General features: G+C 48.3%; 1 protein-coding gene across 1 annotated transcript; it reads right to left on the bottom strand.

Annotated features, from left to right (window-relative positions):
• Positions 1 to 17720: 17720 nt before the first annotated feature.
• On the bottom strand, positions 17721 to 19170 carry LOC147626480 (protein UNUSUAL FLORAL ORGANS-like). Its single transcript, XM_086816544.1, has one exon. The coding sequence runs from the start codon at positions 19105 to 19107 to the stop codon at positions 17899 to 17901; it is 1209 nt and encodes a 402-aa protein (XP_086672670.1). The 5' UTR covers positions 19108 to 19170; the 3' UTR covers positions 17721 to 17898.
• Positions 19171 to 22990: the final 3820 nt, after the last annotated feature.

Genomic DNA, 22990 nt, shown 5'->3' with positions numbered 1-22990 from the left:
GCCCTGCTCCATCTCATAGCCCATAGCAGGCCCTGACGAAGTCGACCAAGCAGCGGCACCCCACGTAAACATACCCTCTGGAGAGAGGGGAGCCAGAATACGCAGCATCCGCAGCCAAATCTGCTGCGCCTGAGGGCAATCCCAAAGGCAATGTCTCTGTGTCTCCATAGGGTGGCCGCATCGGACGCAGGCCGCCGGAAGACCGCTGTAAACAAGCCAAGTGCCAACTGTTGAGCCCATGTGGGCGACCAGCCACTGGAAAGTTGAGATCCTGCAGGCCTGTCGACTAGCCCAGAGCCGAGCCCAAAAATCCTCCAGGAACTCCTGCCGCCAATGCCCCGCTGCAGCTGGAGAGACCGTCCTCCTCGCCGTCAAAATATGCCGCCCCAGCCGAGCAGTATACTGGAAAAAGGTGATCTCTGTGGCCTCAAGGGATGCATAAGGATCATGCCACTCGTACTCCTCGGGGTCCCACTGTAGCCGGGCCAAGGGGCGCGCTGCATATGCCCATATGCGCCAATCCGGGAGCACATCAGCAGGGTCGGGGTCAATATGCCACTTCCGAGAAGCGGCGGCCACTACCCGTATCTTCTGAAAGGTGCACTCTGCAACCAAAGGCGACTCCACCTCCACTCTCTGAAGTCTGCCCTCATCCTGAATCTCATAGTAGAGGCATCTGCCATCCTCAATGCAAGCTCTGACAGCAATCAGGATCTCCAACTGTGTAAAGGCTCCCATCCACCGTGGGGCCACTGGCTCGAGAGGCGTGAACCACTCTTGTGTGAGTGCCTCCTGAATATCATCCCTCATAATCAACCCCCCTCTGAAGTGACTCAGCCTCTCCACCTGGATCTCCTTTGGGAGACTGCAGAAGGCCTGCCAGTCTCCAAAACTACGTGCTGGGCCTGCCGCTAAAGGCCCCCAGGCTAGACGAGGCCGAGAACCCAGCATATGACCCTGCTCTGTGCGAACCGCTGGGCTCCAGATGAGCGGCTGTCTGGCCCGCTCCTCAACACAAGAAGGAGGTCGCTGAGAGAACCCCGGTCTCAGCAGCTCCCAAGCTCTTAGGATACTCAAAGCAAATCTGTCCTCCCATCCTCTACTGAGGCCTGTCCTCCTCATCTCTATGAAGATCCAGCGAATCTCTGGTGCCCAAGTGCCCCCTGCTGGGGGCGCCCGAGCCTGCAGCCGCTGCAAGAGGAGCTCTTTCCAAGGCTCAGCGCCTGGAAGCAGCCCCCGAACAATAAGCTTCCCCAATAAGGCTCTACTCTGATCGACTGGATCTATAATGCCCAAACCTCCCTGAGCCAGCGGAAGTGTAATAACTGCCCATGCAACCTTTGCCCGGGCTGGCTGACCGTCCCGCCCAGACCACAGAAAGTTCCTGATCAGCCTCTGTACCTGGCTGATGCAAGAGCTCGAGAAGATCCAGCAAGACGTAATGTACCACATGGTCGCTAACAGCACCTGATTTGCCACCACAACCCTCCCAGCCAAGGATAGTCGAGCTGTACTCCAATACAAAAGCTTCTTCCGAATGCTCAAAAGAAGCGGGACAATCTGCTACTCAGGTGACAAATCTAGTCCAATCTGGCATCCCAAATACCGCACTACTGTGCCTGGAGGAATCCATCTAAAACCGGGGTCCGGGCTCCATGCCGGAGTGGGAGTACTACTGATCCAAAAGGCCACTGTCTTGCGCCAATTGATCAATGCTCCCGAAGCTGCACTAAAAACCTGGAGCGACTGCTCTGCCCGAAGAAGATTGGCCTCTTGGCCATGCAAAAATAAGCCCGTGTCGTTTGCAAACTCAGCATCGAGCAGGTCCTCCCCCCGGACTGGGAGCTGGAGTCCTCTCAAACCAACCTCCTCTGCCGTCAAATACATGCTCATAGCCTCCGCAAAGAAGAGAAAAAGAAAAGGGACGAGGGGACACCCCTGACGGACTGATCTGGTCAGCTCAAAACTCGGCCCCCGTCCTCCTGCAATCAACACCTGGCTACGAGCTGTGGAATACAGAGCCGCCACCCCTCTGATCCATCCTGGCTCAAAGCCCAAGCGAAGCATAGTGCCCTCTAAGAAACCCCAATCAACTCTATCGTATGCCTTCTCAAAATCGAGAAGCATCACGACCAAGTCCTCGCCAAGAAATCTAGCTCGGGCCGTCGCCTCCCAGAAAGTAAAGATGTTGTCAAGGATACTGCGCTCCTTGACAAATCCTGTCTGAGTAGCATGAATCAACTCCCCCAGGAAGGGCTGGATCCTCAAACTCAAGGCCTTTGCTAAGACCTTGTAGACAGTATTGAGGATCGTAATAGGCCTCCAATGCCGAATATCATCTGATACTCCCTCCCCCTTGGGGATAAGATAGATCAAGCCCTCTGAAAAGCTCTGTGGCATCACCCCAGTGTCCAAAACATACTGAAAGCCCGTGCGGAGGCCTGGCTCCAAAAGGTCCCAATAGCGCATAAAAAAGGCCGGCGTCAGTCCGTCCTCCCCTGGGCAACTATGTCGCGGCAGGACCCTCAAGGCCTCGGCAAGCTCAATCTCTGACAGAGGCGCACCTAGAACTGTACGCATACGGTCTGTGACCCTCCTCTGCACATGGGCCCACACAGTCTGTCTGCAAGCATCTCGATCCTCAGTGGCTGGCTCCGCTGAAAGCAGGTATCTATAGAATGCAGTGGCAATGGCTCTGATCTCCCCGAGCTCAGTAGCTACCGATCCATCCGGTCTACCAAGCTGACTTACTCCTGCTCACGCATGGCGGGGTCCAGTGATCTCAAAAAACTCTCCAGTCACTCTATCACCAAGCTGCGTCCACTGAGAGGCCTGACGACGATAGTAAAACTCATGTCTCTGCTCCTCTGCCTCTCTAACCTCCTGGCGTGCCTGGCTCAGCTGGGACGCCACCCACTCACATGCAGGCTGCTGCTCCTGAAGGCGCTGTAGCGAAGCAAGGCTGCGTCTCAGCCGATGCTCTCGCTCGCGAATCTCTCCCAGCCGTGTCAAAGCTGCAGCGTGCAGAAAAGTGCTAAGCTCAATGAGTCCCTGGGCACACTGGCCCGCTACATCCTAGTCAGAGCACTAACTATCATGCCAGATCCTCTCAATGTCCTCATCGAGACTGGGATCTGTAAGTACCCTCTCTGGGATCCTCAACTGCAAGCTGGGCTCCCGTGTCCTCTCCTCCAATGTCAAGATAACTGGCGCATGATCTGAAAATGAGGTGCCAGCGAGAATGCCGACGGAGCCCCCTCGCTCCCCTAACCAGTCGCCCACATAAAAGCGATCAATCCGTGATAGATTAGTCCCTCCCTACCGGCGATCCGACCGAGAGAAACTAAGACTGTCCTGAGAACAGGAGAAAGCCCCATGCTGCCATGCATCAGTGATCCTCAGTGACATGCAAAACCGGTCCCAAGCTGCAAGCTCCGTGCCGTGCACTATAACATGACTGCCTCCCACCCTATCGGCCGGGTCCTCAAGCATGTTGAAGTCTCCCCGACACACCAATGTGCGGCCTCTGGCAATGCATCCGTAACCTGGGTCCAGAACTCTGCTCTGGCACTAGCATGATTGGGCGCATAGACGTTGAGCACGCCCAATAGCTCATCATGCATCCTCAGAATGACATACTGTACTCTACCAGGCACAATGATCCCTCGATCCACAATGGCCTGCCGCCATACATCTGCAATGACCATGCATACTCCTCCCTGTCCACCCAAAGGACCAAACCCTGCAAACCAAAAAGTGTCCCATCTACCAAGCATCACCGAACCATATCTCCGGATCCTGCTCTCACCCAAGTGGTGCTCCTGCATCATCAAAATATCAGTGCTGCCACCAACCAGGCATCTCTGAAGCTCCTGCCTCAAGCAACCACGATAGCGTATAAAATGTGCTCCGCCAAGGCCCTGTACATTCCATGAGATGATCCTCATGGATGCCCTGCTGAGGTGGATGCGATCTCAGCCGTACAGCGGGCCTTCGCAAGCGGCTTGGATGGAGAGTAGTCCCCATCCGAGCGGCTGCGAATCTGCCCACCCGGTGTACTGCAAGAATCACGGATCAGGCGCCAGTGGCTGTGGCCCATGGCGACTGCCTCCCGCTCTGACAGAGCAACCTCGTGTATACACACATATCCAGGGTCGCGTGCTAAGTCTGCCACTATGCGAACAACCAAATGACGAATCCCTGAGGAATCCACACTCCCGGGATCCAAGAAAAAATGAGCCAACTCCCATAGTCGGCCTATCACATCTGTCACCTCCAGATCGCTCATATGATGAGAAAACTCAACTGCCTGAGTCTTCAAAGTGCTGAGAGCGAGCTCTAGAGTCCACTCCCGGTCGCAAGGGCCACAAAGAGGGAACGAGAAGGCCACCGCTGAATCTAGTGCCTCCTCCCCGCGGGCCGGAGGTATCACTACATGAACTCGGATGGGTGCTGGCTCATGGGGGCCCTCTGCTCCAAAAAGCCGTGTGAAGGCGTAATCAAAAGCCTCCGAGCGCTGTCTAATGCCGAGGCGACTCAGCCGACTGTGGATAGATGAAATCCGTGAAGCCCGAATCGGCATGGTAGGTCTCCTCTGTGATGCTCGAGCGAGGTCGGTGCTCAGCGCCCTCCGGACTGCAGGTGAACGCCAGGGGACTGCCAGGGCCTCCCGGGAAGGTGAGGCGGGCGGAGGGGGAGGAGGGGGTGGAGAGGGGGGTGGAGAGGGAGCCGCTGCCAAAACCGGAGCGGGGACGGGAGGAGGCGATGGTGGAAGCGAGGCGGTGGGAGGGGACGGGGGTGGGGGGGGTGAAGGAGGGGGTGCTGGCATCTCCTGGTCCTCAGTCGTCGCCGCGGGGGTCTCCTCCTGGAGGGGAGAAAAGCTGTTCCTCACGGGAACCCAGTGAGGCTGAGACTGTGGTTGCTGCTGCAACGGTCTCTGGGCGTGCTGCTGTGGCTGTCTCCCTCGGCGGCGCCCCTGTCCAAGCTGCCACTCCGAGGTCTCTGTGGCCTGAGCAGGTGTCCCGAAGGCAGCCTGCCAAGCCGCATCTGTGGGCGGGCCATCAGTGGCCTCCTGCTGTGGTGAGGGTCGGGGTCTCCTGCGAGGGCAGGCCTTGGCCAGATGGCCGACCTGCCTGCAAATGAAGCACTGATTCGGGAGCCCCGAGAACTCCACTCTCTGATCTATCCATCCCCCCCCTATCCTAGGTAGCTGAATGACCTTAGGAAGGGAGGAGATGTCAGACACCAACACTCTGACCGAAGGTAGCCCAGCTGCTCTGGCCACCACTGAAGCTGCTGAGGGGCCAGTATCTAGTACCGAGCCCACCAATGCTCCTAGCCTAGAGAGGAGCGGAAGATACTCCCGGCGGAGTCCAGGGAAGCAAACTGTAACATGGAAAAGGGGCTCTCCCTGCTCCGCCCCGCTACTGGGTCAAATCCATGCTGCCAAGGTCTGAAGAAAGCCCGAGCACCCCTGATGTCAAGGGGACTCATGGCAAGGACCTTGGCAACGCTCTGGGTGTCATGTGCATCATAGATGCCATGGACATTCTCAGGGCTAGATCCAGAAGAGGCAGCCAGATAAAGAGTAGAACCGAGATGAAGGAGTACAGAGCACTTGTGGCAGAGTAGACTGGCATGGAGAACAAGCTGAAGATCAGAAGTGTGTCGACTGCAGGACATTGGTGCTGGCTACATAGAAAGGACTCTCGGCTGCTCATGGAGGTGGTCGGCTGAACCAGCATCAGGCGCATCAAGATCAAGGCATCAGGCGCATCAAGATCAAGGAGGACCACCCAGTCGGCTGAATTAATAAGCATTTAATGCATTAATACTGGCCGACCAGCAGTCGGCCAGTCTACCCTTTGTCCAAGGGACCTATAAAAAGGCCCAAGTACTCATTGTTTTAGGCATTCTCTCCCACTAGGGGTTTGGATCATTAGAGGTCCCATAGGGGACAGATTTTAGGGTTAACCACCTTTTTATGAAGGCAGCCAAGGGCTGCAAGATATGTACCCTTTTGTACCATAGTATATACTGAAATTCCAGCACTTCTCACTCTCTCTCTCTCTACTCTCTCTCTACCTGCGTTTTTGCATCAGATGGTGCGTTTTTGCATCAGAAGGTTTCCAAGAGTGTTTAGGGCTGAAAGAAGACTACCCAGAGCTTCCACGCGTTACACTGGGTGGCCTCGAACTCGATCTGGTAATGTCCACGGCCCAGTAGCTGTACATCCAGGATCTTGCCCACATCTGCAAGAAGGCGGGCCTGAAGAAGATCCCGGATCTCCCCTCTGCTGGGGCGAGTGTCGACTATACGGCAGATGGTGGAATGAGCCTGGAGGCGTTCCACCTCTGCGGTGAGGGAGAGGGGAGGAGGGCGCGAAGGAAGGGGGCGCGAAGGTGAGGAAGGGCGGCGGGCAGAGCAGCTAGGGAGGGGGCGCAGCAGCGAAGGCAGGCGGGGGCGGCAAGGGGAGGCGCGAGGAGCGAGGGGAGGCGAGGGGGCGAGCAGGCAGGGAGGTGGAGGGCGAAGGGCGCAGTTGAGCAGGCAACGCGAGCAGGGAGGCGGGCGGGAGCTTCAGCGAGCACGTCGGTCACCCTAATGTAGTATGATTGTAATTAATGATAGTACAGATATTTTGTACTTGTTCCATGAACGGGAGATATGTCCATGTTACTATTTGCACATGCACACATGATTTGCATGTTTGAAACTGTTTTCGCATGACATGTATTTTTGTGTTTGCCTGCTTGACATGTTACTTACTGAGCGGGGACGCCTACCAGTGAGTCGTGAAGTCTGCTCTGTATTCTGACGAGGTTCGGTGCATGTGAACAGGTGGTAAGTATATCGCACATGTTGTTTTAATATTTTATTTCTGACCTTTTGTTGATGTCACCAATTGGCCGACCATTTGGTCCATCTCCAATTTTTGCGTCTCGTTCACTTGAGGCCAGGCCAGTGTCTCATGTGAAGAGGCCAGTATTTTGCTGACATGGATGGGAGCCAGACTGGTGCCACCCGTGTGTTAGAAGGATGATGTCGTATGGACGGGAGCCAGACTGGTGCCACCCGTGTATGACCTGGACTGTGTTCGACCCATGGGATTGTCACGCCATGGAAGAGCCAGTATTCGTGCCGTGTTTTGCCTATGGGACTGTCACACCATAGGGAGACTCGTGCCTGGAACTGTGTCTTACCTATGGGACTGTCACTCCATAGGAAGACCAAGTTTTTATATTTTACGTCGTGCCAGTTTTGTGCCGACAGATATTTTGTACTTGTTTCATGAACGGGAGATATGTCCATGTTACTATTTGCACATGCACACATGATTTGCATGTTTGAAACTGTTTTCGCATGACATGTATTTTTGTGTTTGCCTGCTTGACGTGTTACTTACTGAGCGGGGACGCCTGCCAGTGAGTCGTGAAGTCTGCTCTGTATTCTGACGAGTTACGGTGCATGTGAACAGGTGGTAAGTATATCGCACATGTTGTTTTAATATTTTATTTCTAACCTTTTGTTTTATAAGGTTAAATGTTCACATTCATTTAAAAGTGGGCACCCACTTAGGGGCCAAGGTGGGGAGCCCCACTTAAGTGAGTGTGGGGGTGGGCATGGTCACCTACCCACACTGGTCACCCACATGCAAGCGTGGAAATCACTATAGTGTTAACTCCACCTTAATTTTTATAAAAAAAAGGGCTTTCACCTTCAGCGTAGAACAACCCGGCTACCCGCTTCCACCATCTTCGTGAAAAGAGCAAGAACCAGCGATCGTTTACGCAACCCCTGAGGCAGCTCTTTCCATCATCTCTCAGGCGGCTGCTTTTGTACCCTCTGCTACGGCTGTACCCTCTGCTGGTGGCTGCGTTGAATCTCCAGCTGGCTACGTTGAACCTTGCTGTGTGCTTTCCCATACAAGCGGCACAGGCTGCTGTTCTTTCAGCAGGCGACTACCAACTTCAGCAGGCTGCGCTGAGCAGGCGGCTGTCACCTCCAGAAGACTGCACTGCTGCGCTGCCTTTTCATACAGGCGGCTGTGTGCACTTCTACAGCCAGACGTCTCCCATCTATACAGGCTGCGCATCATCACCTGTAGGCGATTGTGCAATCACCACCTGCAGGCGGCTGTGCACTACATCTCCAGTAAGGCAGGTGGCTGTGCGCTCCGTCTCCTGCGAGCTGCTCATTCTCCTCCACGCTGCAGCCAGGCCTCTCCTCCCTTGCAAGTGAGTACTCCTTCTCTCACAGCAGGCAGCTGTGGTCTTTGCGGTGGTACTTATCCTGGTAGCTACACTAAGTTTATCTACAAGGCGGCTGTGCCATCTCAACAAGGTTGCACATCTTCTCCATGGGCAACTACAAGAGGAATTCACCTCTCCTGGGTGGCTACATCTTCTACACGAATACCTCGGGTATTGGTCTTCTATCTGCCATCCACAAGTAAGTGAATTTCATATTTAAGTAAAGTATTTTGTGTTAAATCTGATAAGGGATTCCCGACTCCCTATACGGCCAACACCCGTTCGGTGCCGGGTAGTCCAAGCTCTATTGGCGAACCTCGGTCCAAAGGTGCTGAGATCGAGATCGAGAGAGCCAGGCGTTAGTACGAGAGCGCCAGTTTGTGCGTGGTCTCGGAACACCAGTGAGGCGCTCTCCGCGGAGTCCAGTGAAAGCACAGGACCGTAGAGACTGGACCACACTAGTGGTCGTTCTGCTTCGAGTATCTACTTCAAACGTCGACTTCGAGCATATTTGTTTGGTACTGTTTTCATATGTACATGGACATCATCTGGTTCTTGGAACCCATGGAGCATTGTATTTGTTAAATACTCCCAATAAATATATCATATATTGAGGGGGGGGTCGGCCAGTTCCGACCCCAGTGCTGGTGTCCATCTTTCCATTTCATTTCATTTCAATTTCAAGTTGTATTAAGTTGTCCATTTCAAATTTGTGGTTTTAAAGTTGTGCTATTAAGCGTGTGGGTGTCCAACGGAGTCTTCCCACTTGACGGGATCGGTTTCACCAGCCCAATCTGAGTCACTGTATGCATAAAGCTGCAAGCTGCCCCCTTGGGATAGAGCAAACCAAGATCCAGGGTACCCTTTGTTGGAGGAGAATGACTCAAACACAAGAGCTTGCAGCCAAGGAAGTGCAGAGGAGATAGAGAAGAGTGAGAGAGAGAGAGAGAACTCACACAATGCTCAAGAATATCTTGATGTCTTATTGAGGCTCAAGGGAGACCTCGTATTTATAGAGATACAAGGGTAAAGTTAGGGTTAGGTCTAATATGGGCGGGCGCCCAACTTATGGGGCGCCCGGCGGACCAAATACAAAGAATGCCGTTACAAGGCCCAAATGGGGGCCAAATGTACAAGTAAATATATGGCCGCGAAGCTCTCAAAAAGAGGTACGCGATAATCAAGGTCCGGAGGCGAAACTGGGACTTTATACCCAACAACCTCCCACTTAAAGGGCCAGTGAAGCTCCTCTAAGTGAAGCTATGTAACTCCCACCCGCTGTAGACACATATCAAGCTGTGCTTTTGGCAAACTTTTGGTGAGAGCATCTGCAGGGTTCTCATGAGTGCCAATCTTGACCAAACTGACCAAACCATCATCTAGCACCTGTCTGATGAAGTGGTACGATACATCCATGTGTTTGGTACGAGCATGAAACATGGCATTCTTAGCCAGGTATATGGCACTCTGGCGATCACAACCAAGGACCGGAGCCCTCTCTGGCAATCCAAACTCTGTGACAAGGCGTGCTAACCAAATGGCCTCCTTAGAAGCCTCTGTGACGGAGATGTACTCGGCCTCAGTAGTAGAAAGTGCTACTATCCTCTGGAGTCTAGAGCACCAAGAAACAGCACCACCTGCAAGAGTATAGATGTACCCACTAGTAGACTTGCGGGTATCAGAATCACCTGCCATGTCTGAATCACAATAACCCTGCACCTCAAGTGGACCTTTACCATACATAAGGCATTTCTTCTGTGTCCCCTTCAAGTACCTCAAAATAGACTTTATAGCATCCCAATGTGCTTTGCCCGGGTTGGACATAAAACGACTGACTACTCCCACTGAATGAGCAATGTCTGGCCGTGTAGCAACCATAGCATACATAAGAGATCCACAAGCAGAAGCATAAGGGATCCCACGCATAGTACTGGCTGCATCATCATCTTTTGGGCAATCATCCTTGGATAGTTTAACATAGGGCTGCAATGGAGCACCCAAAGGCTTAGAATCAGCCATGTTAAATCTATCAAGGACTTTCTGGATATACTTCTCCTGCGAGAGGAAAAGCAACTTCTGTGCTCTGTCCCGTCTAATCCGAAGACCCAAAATATGTTCAGCTGAACCCAAGTCCTTCATAGCAAAGGTTGACTTCAGCTGGTCCTTAAGAGCTTCCAAAACGCTCTTATTCTTCCCGGCAAGGAGCATGTCATCAACATACAGCACAAGTATCACTGGGCTGCCATCTGCATCAGTTTTAGTATACAAGCAATGATCTGCATGGCTACGATTAAACTTCTAGTTAAGCATGAAAGCATCAAACTTTTTGTACCACTGCCTCGGGGCTTGTTTCAGCCCATAGAGACTACGCTTCAGCTTACAAACCAGATGTTCTTTGCCAGGAATGACAAAGCCTTCAGGCTGCTTCATATACAGCTCTTCATCTAAATCACCATGTAAGAAAGCTGTCTTTACATCCATCTGATACAGTTCTAAATCCAAAACAGCAGTGAGAGCAAACAAAACACGAAGGGTGGTCATTTTGACCACAGGAGAGAAGACCTCCTGAAAATCAATCCCTTCCTTCTGAGCATAGCCCTTAGCAACAAGGCGGGCTTTATACTTAGGCTGGCCGTCAACTGTCTTGACTTTGTACACCCACTTGTTAGGAATAGCCTTCCTTCCTTTGGGCAACTCAACCAAGTCCCAAGTGTCATTTGCATGTAGAGACTTAATCTCCTCCTACATAGCATGCTCCCACTTGTTTCGGAGTTCACAAGACTTAGCCTCTTTGAAAGTAAGAGGCTCACCCTCATCTGTAAGCAAAACATGTTGCAAAGAGGGATCAAAACGCTGAGGTTCCCTCCGAAAACGAGTAGACCTCCGTACCCAATGATCATTGGCTGGTTGGGGGTCAATATCGGGAGGAATCATAATTTCAGCATCAAAAGGCTGCGGGTTTTCACGAACAGCCTGATTTTCAGCATATAGGGGTTGCTGCCCTACACCTCCAGGAGCATGAAGCGGCTGTCCAACCTCTTCTGGCTCAAATATCACGGACTCATTATCTTCAGCCCTTTGTGAAGCATCCTGGGGGCTCATTTTCAGCATCAATGGGTGGCTGCCCTTGCTGAAATTTGACCTTTTTCTGATCACCATGAGAGGCACAAACATTACGGAGCAGCTTTGCCTCATAAAATACAACATCCGAGCTGCGAACCACTTTGTTGGTTGATGGCAACCACACACGGTAGCCCATCTCACCTTCATCACCGTAGCCAACGAAGGTGCCCTTCTCGGACTTAGCATCAAGCTTGTTCCGGTCTTCCTTGCGGATATGCACATATGCATCACAACCAAAGATGCGTAAGTGGTCATATGAGGACGGTTTGCCAGACCAAACCTCCTCGGGGATTCCACCTTTCAAAGCTGTGTGTGGAGATCGATTGCAAACATGAACTGCAGTTTTCAAGGCTTCTCCCCAAAAATCCTGAGAGAGATTAGCTGTGGACAGCATGCATCGAACTCTTTCACACAGTGTACGATTATACCTTTCAGCCACACCATTTGAAGAGGGGCTATAGGGGGGTGTAAGTTCCCTCTTAATGCCATTATCATCACAAAATTTCTGAAATTTAGTACTAACAAACTCACCCCCATTGTCAGTGCGTAAGCATTTAATCTTTACTCCAGTTTGAGTATGAACAAATGCATAAAACTTTTGAAATGCAGCAAAAGCATCATCCTTAGATTTCAACAAAGTGATCCATACTTTTCGTGAGTGATCATCCACAAAAGACACAAAGTACTTTGAACCACCTTTAGATTTAATGGGCATGCTGCATACATCAGAGTGGACCAAGTCCAACTTTTCAGCTTTGCGAGAGGCACGAGAGGAGTAAGAACTCCTATTCTGTTTCCCATACAAGCAATCATTACAAAAATCAAGCTTGCTTCCTTTTGCATCAAACTTGTTCAAGGAGGACAAAATGGAGAGACCCTTTTGGCTCATGTGGCCAAGTCTCTTATGCCAAAGCTCCATGTGGGAGCGTACCTCTGCAAAAGCAATAAACTTACCAGACAAAGCCTGACCATGAAGGCTATATAATGTTCCTTTCTTGCATCCTTTTGTAATCAGCCTTGTGCCTTTGGTCAATTTCCATGTGCCATTTCCAAATATGGCCGTGTATCCCAAGGCATCAAGCTGGCCCACAGACAGGAGACTGGTTTTCAAATCAGGCACATACCTCACATTTGGCAGCACAAACTCACTACCATCCTGCAAAGTCAAATTCACGGTGCCCATGCCTTCAATATTGCAAGCATGATCATTCCCCAAGAACACCTTTCCTCGGGAGCCTGCAGTGAAAGTTGCAAAACACTCCTTGATAGGAGTTACATGAAAAGAGGCACCCGTGTCAATAATCCAAGTCTGTGAAAGCACATCAGATTCATACATCAAGGCATGAATAACATCTGGTTCTGTGACATGCAAGTTATGAACATCAAGAGCATTAGCAGAAAAAACACATAGCACATCATCTGAGTCAGACAGTTCCTCTATGACAACACCAGAGGCCACATTGGCCTTGCTCTTGTCCTTTTCGAACTCTTCTGCTTTGCTGGAATTACTCTCTTTTTCCTTCTTTTTGTCATTTGAATGACTGGATTTCTTCTTCCGGTCTTGCTCCATCTTGTAAAACTTGCAATCTGGCTTCTTGTGGCCTTTACGACCACACTGATAGCATGTAACATCAGACTGCTGGCCCTTGCTCTTGCTTCTACCCTTTGAATTGGTAGTAGTATTTCCCCGCTTGGTCGTCCTCCCTCGTGAGACATTTGCAGAACCGCTAGTCTCTGAGGTCTTCCTCCGGATATCTTCATTGAGAATAGCACCCCTGACTCCATCAAAAGTTAGGTTGGGATTTGTCCCAAGTGACACCACAAGTGTCTCCCAAGAGTCAGGTAAAGTAGTGAGCAAAAAGATAGCTTTCAACTTATCATCAAAAGCAGGCAATCCAGAATCCTGCATCTGATTAAGCACCCCTGTGAAAGCAGTAATATACTCTACTGCATTCTTAGAATCATCAAGTTGCATATTCATGAGTTTCCTGATGAGATGTACCTGGTTCACTGGCGTGGTGATCTCATAGGTGCTTCTCAGCTTCTCCCAGACGGCATAGGCTGTTGTCAACCCTTTGAGGTCAACAAGAACCTCATCAGCAACAGCCATCTGGAGATAGGCAACGGCCTTTCTGTTCAGGACTCCCCATTCATCATCTGTCATAGCAGCGGGTTTGAACTGCTCAAGTGCAGTATCACATTCCCGCAGATAGAGAATATTCTCAATCCTCACCTTCTAAAGATCAAACCCAGTGCCTGCAAACTTCTTAATCTCTAGTAGACCCTTAAGATCACTTGTAGACGCCATGACTTATCAAACTGACACTTCAGAAAGTAAGCAATAGCAAGATGTTATGTACCAGATACGGGTTGACAGTAGGATGCTCGTAGATTGATGAAACAACTTCAAGTGAAGAAGACGGCGGAAGAGAATCACCGGATGTCGATGTAAACCCAAGGGGCAGCCGGAGATACTGCAAAAGAGGACCGGGGCAACTCTATATTGATGCTGAAGTGAATCCGGGGCAGTATGTTGTTGTCTTTGGGGCTGCTCGTAGTTCCTGGCTGCTGGAGGCAGCGTCGGCTGCTGCTAGTGGCCGTGGGGCTGCTGGCTGCAGCCCGGGCTGCTTGCTGCTGGCCGTGGGGCTGCTGGCAGCAGCGTTGGCTGCTGCTGATGGCAGCTGTACAGCAGGCAGCCGTACAGCAGGGAGAGGAAAAACAGCAAACGCTGCTGATTGCAGCAGCACAGCAGCAGAAACGCAGCAAAGGGGGCAGCAGGGGAGAGGAAAACGCAGCAGAAGGGCGGCGTAGAGTGGAGCAGAAAACGCAGGAGAGGGGAAGAGCAAGAAAAACGCAAAACAGGCTCCTGCGTTAAAAACAAACAGAGCAGCTCTCTGAAAGAAAAAAAAACGCACCAGATTGATGATAGAAGGGAGTTGTTTGACGCGAAAGACGCAGACAATCCCGTAGTCAAGTGGTGGAAGACACCTCTAACTCCATAGCTTCTGCATACAGCTTCCCTCCATAGCTCTGATACCAGTTGTTGGAGGAGAATGACTCAAACACAAGAGCTTGCAGCCAAGGAAGTGCAGAGGAGATAGAGAGAACTCACACAATGCTCAAGAATATCTTGATGTCTTATTGAGGCTCAAGGGAGACCTCGTATTTATAGAGATACAAGGGTAAAGTTAGGGTTAGGTCTAATATGGGCGGGCGCCCAACTTATGGGACGCCCGGCGGACCAAATACAAAGAATGCCGTTACAAGGCCCAAATGGGGGCCAAATGTACAAGTAAATATATGGCCGCGAAGCTCTCGAAAAGAGCTACGCGATGATCAAGGTCCAGAGGCGAAACTGGGACTTTATACCCAACACCCTTAAGATAACGAAAAATGCGTTTGACTGCTTGCCAATGCTTTGTGCCTGGGCTGTGCATGAATTTGCTCAACAAAGACACCCCAAAAGATATGTCTGGCCTCGTGTTACACAAGTAAATGAGACATCCCACTGCCTGGCTGTAAATGCCGACCTCAAAAGGCTCTCCAATATCATGCATAGTAAGCCGTACACCTGGTTCTACCGGAGTAGAAATGGGCTTACATTCATCCATGTGAAACCTTTTTAGCAAACTTTTTATGTACTTAGTTTGCTGCATAATAATGCCATCATCTGTATGCATAAACTGTATGCCGAGATAGTAGTGTAAAGGCCCCAAATCTGACATATCAAATTCAGCTTTCAAATCAGCTTTGAAATCTGAAATTTGTGCTTTGCTAGTACCTGTAATGAGCATGTTATCTACATACAAGATGACTATGAGAATATCGGCATCGGTTTTCTTCACATACAATGTGCTTTCAGCTGGACTATTCACATAACCTTGGCTGGTTAGATGAGCATGTATCTTATCATACCAAGCTCTTGGAGCTTGCTTTAACCCATACAATGCTTTGTGTAACCTGCATACTTTATGTTCCTCACCAGGAACTACAAAACCAATGGGCTAATTTACATATACTTCCTCTTGTAAATCCCCATTTAAGCATGCAGTTTTGATGTCCAATTGATGCACTATCCATCCTTTATGTGCAGCCAATGCAATCACTGATCTTATTGTGGTCATTCTCGAAGTAGGAGCAAAAGTTTCTTCATAATCTATTCCCTTTTTTTGGGAGTAGCCTTTAACCACAAGTCTTGCTTTGTACCTGTCAATAGTACCATCAGACTTTCTTTTGACTTTGTACACCCACTTTGTTCCAATGACATGCTTGCCTTTAGGCAATTCCACAAGATCCCATGTATTGTTCTTCATGATAGAAGAAATTTCAGCTTGCATAGCTTGCAACCAATGCTCATTCTCATGTGCTTCTTCATAAGAAGAAGGCTCTTCTGAATCAAAGAGACCACCCATTGCTAATGCAGAATCCCCACGATGTATATTCAAAGCATGGCTGGAACTAGCCCTTGTTCTATCTGTGAGTGGAGCTGCAAGTTTGCTTTCTTGCAACAACCATCTTGGCACTGACTTGGCTGTGTCTATGGCTGTTTGCTTTTCCCTGACTGGATCTTCCACTTCTTCCGTAGAAGGGGGCTGAATGGCTGGCTGTTCCACATGTCCTACATGAGGATTTTCTTGTGTAGGGGCTGGCTGATCTGAATCCCCCCTAATTGCAATGGGTAAAAGTCCATCAAACATGTCATGTATGCCTGTACCATTGCTTTTATACAAGGTGTACATGGGCTGTTCTGAATTTTCAGCAAATACCACATCTCTACTTACAAAAATCCTTCGTGTAGTTGGATTATAAAGACGGTAACCTTTGCTCTCATCGCTGTAGCCCACAAAAATGCATTTACAGGTTGCAAGAGAAACAGAGAAGAGGAGTGTTGGGGAGCAAAGACAGCTGACTATTGTTTCTCTCTCTCTCTTTTTACAGGTTTGTGGACGGTGTTAGACGCACACAGGTTCAAACTCCTCTTTCTTCCGACTCGTGGGTTGTTCGTGAGTGGAGGGATTTACAACCTAAGAGGGCAAAAAACAGGAGTAAACTTAGCATGTTTTTGGAAGAGTTTACGGGCTGATGTATGGCTGTGTTTTTGGCTATGTGCATGTGCCAATTGGATGCATAATCAGGGCCTCGTGGATGTATTATCTTGGCAAATTAGAGGTGAATACCAGTGTGGTGTTTTGGGCACAAGGCTGTGTAAAACCTCTATGCTAAGAGGTCCAGGGGACTGGCAGTTTGGACATGCATATGTATAAGCCATGAATGGCCATGATGTATTCAATTAAACTCTTCCATTGAATGTGAATAAAGAAATACCGAAAGGGGCGCCAAGCTTTGGGGCCAAGAGGTGTCGTTCTTTTTGTGTAGGAGTACTCTAGCTCCCTTTCTATCTATCTTATTTGCTGGATTACAACTGTGTTTGGGTGACTGCTAGTCTACCACACTTTCGTTTCTACCAGAGGCCGGTTTCACATGGATGAGCTCTCCAGTTCTCCTGGGCCTCCCCAAATGACAAAATGGCAGTAGCATAGCCCCAATCTGGTCATATAGCAACATAGAAGGGGCATACAGTTGTAAGTATGGTAACCAAATGCCATACAGAAGCACCAGACAAGGAACACGATCATGTAGTATAGTCGGCCCTTGAGTAAATGGGTGTACAACATCTCTCTCTCTTTCTCTGTCTCTCTCTCCAAAGCTTCAATCAATGTAGACAGCTTTACTACATTGGGTGCCATGTTGCAACGTCCTATGTGGGATATTTTAGGGTGATATGAGAGCTGCACACTTTTTGTTTTGGGATCAGATCTGACATTTCAGCTCTTATTACTTTCTTTGATTTTTATTTTTAGTACCCATGATGATGTATTTCATGGACATGATGTAACCTTTTGGTCTCATAGGTCATTTTGGCCATTTGTAGACGTTAATACAATTCTCTCTCTCTCTCTCTCTCTCTCTCTCTCTCTCTCACACAAAGATGATTCCTAACTAGAAAAACCGAAAAACCTAAAGTGCAGTGACATTGATTGACACTTTGAAAACAAAGAAACTATCCCATTTCTTACGTTCATCCATGCCTTCGACTCTGTGTTATCAAACTCCCTTTCTTGAGGTTCCTGTTTCCATATCCACTCCAATGGTTCAAGAATCCCTCCACTTATATACTTGACTAAATGTATGTTGAAAAGCATAATCAACAGAATTGGTAAAATGTTGTATAACTCCTCCATGGGACCCAAAAAATAATAATACTAATCAAGCTTTAACTGAAAAAACAAAAGGCTTATAGAAGAACACCAAAAAAAAAAATCACAATGATTTGGAAAGGCAAACACCTCAAGCAATTAATATACTTGAAATAGGTCCAAAAGTTTCAAAGATGCTTTTACATTCTATAAGCTTGTGCTCAAAAAAATTGAAGTACAAAACCCCCATTCCCCGCTTTATTTACTTATTTTTTAAACCAAATATGAACCACCATGCTATACATCTTCAGATATAATCAAATATAAGATCAAGCATCTTGTTCAACTTGCCCTGAGGACAACCCCTCATTATACCACCACATGCTAAATGGTGTGTAATCCAACCGAGGTTCAAACTGAAAGCCTCTTGTCAGAACTGTATCAAATGAATGTGGTAAATCTGGCAGCCAACTCCACGTATCATCACATAGATCATAACTGAGTACTTTTGGGCTGCCAAGAGCACGAAAGCAGATGAATTTTCCAACTCCGACACAATCCACCCAATTCGATGAAGAGATTGCCCTCATATCCCCTGATATAGCATCAGGCATATTGTCCAACATGATCCACTCCCTTGCATCCGGCTCAAACCTCCAAATTAAGATCCTTTCAAAGCCATGGTTGTCATCGATGCTGCACACCATGAAGAGGGCATTTTGGCATGCCAACAAGCGCGGGTTTGTCGTCTGGTGTATAACAGGCAACGCCTGGATTCTCCAATTTGATCCTTCTTCATCTTCTTCACCAATCACTAACATGCCATTTGGATTCAAAAGCAGGTTATAAAATAACCCATTACACTCCAACATCTGGTCGTGCTTTATCACAAAAGAACTGGGCAGAGAGCCCACAACGTCCCATGAATTTCTGCTAGCAAGGTATGCCTCAATGACAAGGCCGGATTTAGCGTTCCCTATTACAAGTACTGTGTAATCATTTTTCCTTAAGTGGGCGGTGTCATTTCCGATGTGGGCGATTGCAAACCCTTGTGTTACAAGTAACTTGATTGATTTAAAAGGAGGCAATGCAAAGAGCGTTTTTGTGAGAGGGTTACATACATGGAGAGATGAATGAAACTCCAGCAGGAGGCGACCTCGAGCCGAGCCGGTGCACCAGATGAAGCCGTTGGGAGCAGTTGGGAGGAAGCCCGTTTCAAATTTGAACCAGGAATTGGCGGCAAAATCGAAAGCAAGGAGGGAGTCGAAGCTTTTGGGGGTGAAGAAGATGAGCCAGGGGTTGTCGTAGGGTGAACTGGGCAGGTAGGATGGGAAGTGCGTGAAGTGGCGGGCGGATATGGTGGAGTTCCATTGCTTGCAGACTGTCCGGACGCGGAAGAGAGCCCTCAGAGGCAGCCATGCGAGCACTGTATTCAGTAACTCTGATGGGAGCTGGCTCCATGGAAAGCCGGCCTCGCCATCGTTTCTCTTCTGAGGATCGTCTTGTAGAAGCCTCTTGTTACTGAGATCTTGTTTCATAATGCCCCCTCGAAAGAAAGTGGTAGTTTGCCCTTTCCAATCTCTTCACATAGAAGGGAGGTTTCATATAAACCTTTCAAATGAAAGTTTAAGGGCTTCACATGTTGAAAACCCTTTTCCCTACTAAGTAGCAAGATCATGGGGATGGATGCTCACTTAAAGAGTCCTCATATGTCATTGGGTTTATAAGGGAGCAGGTCTCATAAATAGAAAAATATTTAAATCCATGTGAAGATAACCCAGAAGGTGGATTTTATCAATCGGCTCACAACACCGCACCCACGTCACGCAACTCGATGGCATCGAACCCGGGTCCTTGCAATGGGACCCAACTGTTCTACCAACTCGCCTACGCACCCGTGGGCAAATGTGAAGATAAACATGTGAAGATGACCCATTCTCATCCAAGGTAGCAAAAATCGATTAAAATGCTACAAGCATTTGCAAAATTTGTTTCCAACATTGGATGAAGGGAAATCCCGTTGAAGTGCATGAGGCAATGTCATATGAAAGAACCCCTCCTCCTTCTAAGGGTCCACCCTTCTCGATGCTTTGTCTTGGATTTTTTCCTATAAATTTTGTTTTTTTGTGTGTGTGTGTGTGTGTGTGTGTGTGTGTGTGTGTGTGTGAGAGAGAGAGAGAGAGAGAGAGAGAGAAGGGAGGGACGGAAGGGATGAGAGGAGGCGAAGGGCCACCCTAAGAGCTTAAAGCAGTAGTAGATGCCAATAACAATCCTTAAAGATGTTGCCTTTAGACCATAATCAAAGAAAGACCTCCACTAGTTCAAGGCCACTAGGTGGGCAATAAATCTCTACAAATGTGCTCTTACCATAATCCAAAGTGTGGAAGGCATCAATATCCCTCTAACAACAAACATGCTAGATATGTGAGGTTGCTAATCATCTCTCATTACTTGATACATTTCATTTGATGCAAGGGTTTTGTTACTAAATTATGAGACATCATACACTTTGGGAGGCTTGAGTGCTACTGTTCTCAGGCTAGAGCCCATTGGCAAATCTCTATATTTCTCTTTATTATAAATCTATTCAAGGATGTGCTTGTGCATGTTTACTCTATGTTGGCTAAAGTTTTGAACTTTATGTTTTTTTCTCATTCGTTTGTACTAACTAGCTATCTTGCTATAATTTTAATGCGCACCTTAGAGGAGACATTCCCCCTTCCTATAATTAGCTCTCGGCTTATTGGGATAGAGGCAAGGTGGATTGAATGGGTGGGGTGGTCAAAGATGGCACGGAAGGGTCCTGGTGATTGTAGGAAGGTCCAAGTGATGGGTCATACCATGGGCTAGGCTTGCGCCCACATCGCGATGGTCCCCCCCATCCAAAAATATACTTGGACGGCTGTCGATGATGAGGCTCAATATAGGTCCATGAAGGAATAGTGCCTACGAGTCTATCACATGCAAAGCCTGTGGATATTTTGGGTGGCATGCAGGTGCATTGGGCAAAAGGTGGTGGGCCCATGATGTAGAAGCTTCTTCCAGTGTGAAAGCTCCATTGCATTGCTTTCTTCAACACTTATTTGCCTACTTTGTTTGACAACACATGATTTGAGATAGGGAATTGGTGGTTAATGTGTATTAAGGTTGGCCGATATATGGCGGGTGGGAATGAGATTAGGGTGTCCGCCCCATGAGGATGAAAGAATTGAGGACACCCTATCTGGCAGGGACATTGGGAAGCCACAAATGATGCATGGCTTGCCGGACACATGGTCAAATCGATCTAGGCCCGCTTACTTGAAGAGCAAGGCGATGTCGATAAACAGAAGGGAAGAGCATTCACAACTTGGGGGTGGAATTGTTGAACACCAGACATTGCCGACCTTGGGCATGCGGCATTACTTAAAACTTTCTTGGGCAACTCGACCTCACTGGATTAGCATAGATGGAGGCAAATGTTGTGCCTTGGAGGGAGATGCATAGCATGGTTGATGCAATCACCATTGAGTGTGAAGATCACCATTGGGGTGCTTGGATCCGATGGCTCCATAGACTAGGATTGGGATGCCCCTTTGATTGGGCAAGATGGAGGATTCTTTGGTGGCATCTTCATGAAGTCGGGCGTAGATGGAGAGCTAGTGGCCCTTGTGAGTATGCAGACACTGGAATTGTGGGTCATGGATGGGAAGAGGGCTAGATTGAGCGAGACTCAATGAGGAATTCAAAACTACAGGATCAAAGGCATCCACGTAAAGTGTTGGCATGGGGCATGGATGCTACATACAAGAGTAGGATCCAATGTTAGAGTACCCTAAAAATGCGCAGTTAAGACCATTGGGGCGATCGACGGAAGGCATGAATGCATGGTGGATGGACCACAAGGTAGGAGGGACAGTCTATTCCTATGTGCTTAAGTACTAGTGATAATGGATATGAGTGAAGAGGATTCACTGCAAACTGAAAACTTGTTAGGGTTTGGGTTATAAGTGAAAGCTAATTTGGGTTTGGTGGTAGCATGATTTTCTTTGGGCTTTATGGGTGGTTTTGGTGATTGGGCTATCCGATGATGTACCTACAAACAGTCCAAGCTATACCATCTATACCCTCCATGGGGAGCACTATACCCACTTAGTAGTGAGGACGAAAATATGCAGTTGTTTGGGACATCATAGCATAGCGGAGGCTACACTCCAACCCACACACTTTGTCAATCCGTGAATGCAACCCGGTTAGTGCATAGAGGCTATCCCGAATAAGAGAAGATTAGTTAACCACACACTAATGACTTCTAATCCTACTCAATCCTTCTTCAACAATCAAGCAATCAATTGTTGATTCCTTCTCAATCTAACATAATCAACGCATCAAGATTAGGCTACACTTAAGCACAAAAATGCAACTTATGCAAAGAATCTAACATGCAAAGAGCTATCACACAAGCCTCAACTACACATCATTTCATGCACAAGCTTCATCACATGCACTCTACAATTCACAAATCAGATTTTAGCATCAAAATATCATTACGAAATCTAGATTAGCAAGTGTGTAGACCGCAACCTCAAATCATTGAATACGTAGAGAATAGAGAATACAAGATTGAAGCAAGAATGGAGATGGAGAGCCTTGGGAGAGCACATGAGAAGGAGCTATGGAGCAAGCTCTCTCTATGAGCCTCTCAACCAAATGACCAAAGAGTCCCCTTAGCTCTCAAATGAGCCACTTTTTATACAAAAACTCTAAAACTCTCAAAAGTTCCCATGTGGGATTATTGTCAAGCCCACTCCCACATTAATCTACAACTTGGAACTCTTTACAAGAGCCCTAAGTGTCTTTTTTGTTGCATCCTTGCATTGATCTTCACTCGTCATGCAACACTCCCCCCTTCCTATTTTGCGCACGTCCTCGAGCGCGGTAGAAGCAAGAGCTGCAAAAAACAATGGATACAAGTAAAGCCTTTTATTGAAAAAAAGAAAGGAAAAGAAGAAAAGAAAGAAGAAAAAATGACAATTTCACATGTGAGCATACAAGTGAAAGGCTGATTAGAGTTTTAAAGAGTACGAAAATAGGTGAGTAAAGACTAGTCAAAGTGAGACTAAGTTGTAGATAGTGCTATGCAAAGGCAAGTGTGCTTGCACACCACAGGTTATGACCGCAGTCTCAATGTCCTACAAGTATTTAAGTTATTCCTAAGTGGCAAACCTACTCCTAAATATGAGCAATGGTGATTGGACCTCTCTTTTTTTTTTCTTTTTTCTTTTTTGATGTGTGTGTAGAGGATGATAAAGATTAAGGTTCCATCCCAATGAGACCCAAGCAATGGCCAAGAGACCTCCGCCAAGAGAATCTAAAACCCGCTAAGTATCTCAAGGGCGACAGACCCTTTTCTTTCTTTTATGACATAAGGAGTACCCCATG

The sequence above is a fragment of the Cibotium barometz genome, chromosome 22 (genome assembly GCF_041138505.1).
Source record: "Cibotium barometz isolate CiBa-2024 chromosome 22, ASM4113850v1, whole genome shotgun sequence".
NCBI lineage: Eukaryota > Viridiplantae > Streptophyta > Polypodiopsida > Cyatheales > Cibotiaceae > Cibotium > Cibotium barometz.
This window is presented reverse-complemented; position numbering and strand designations above follow the sequence as displayed.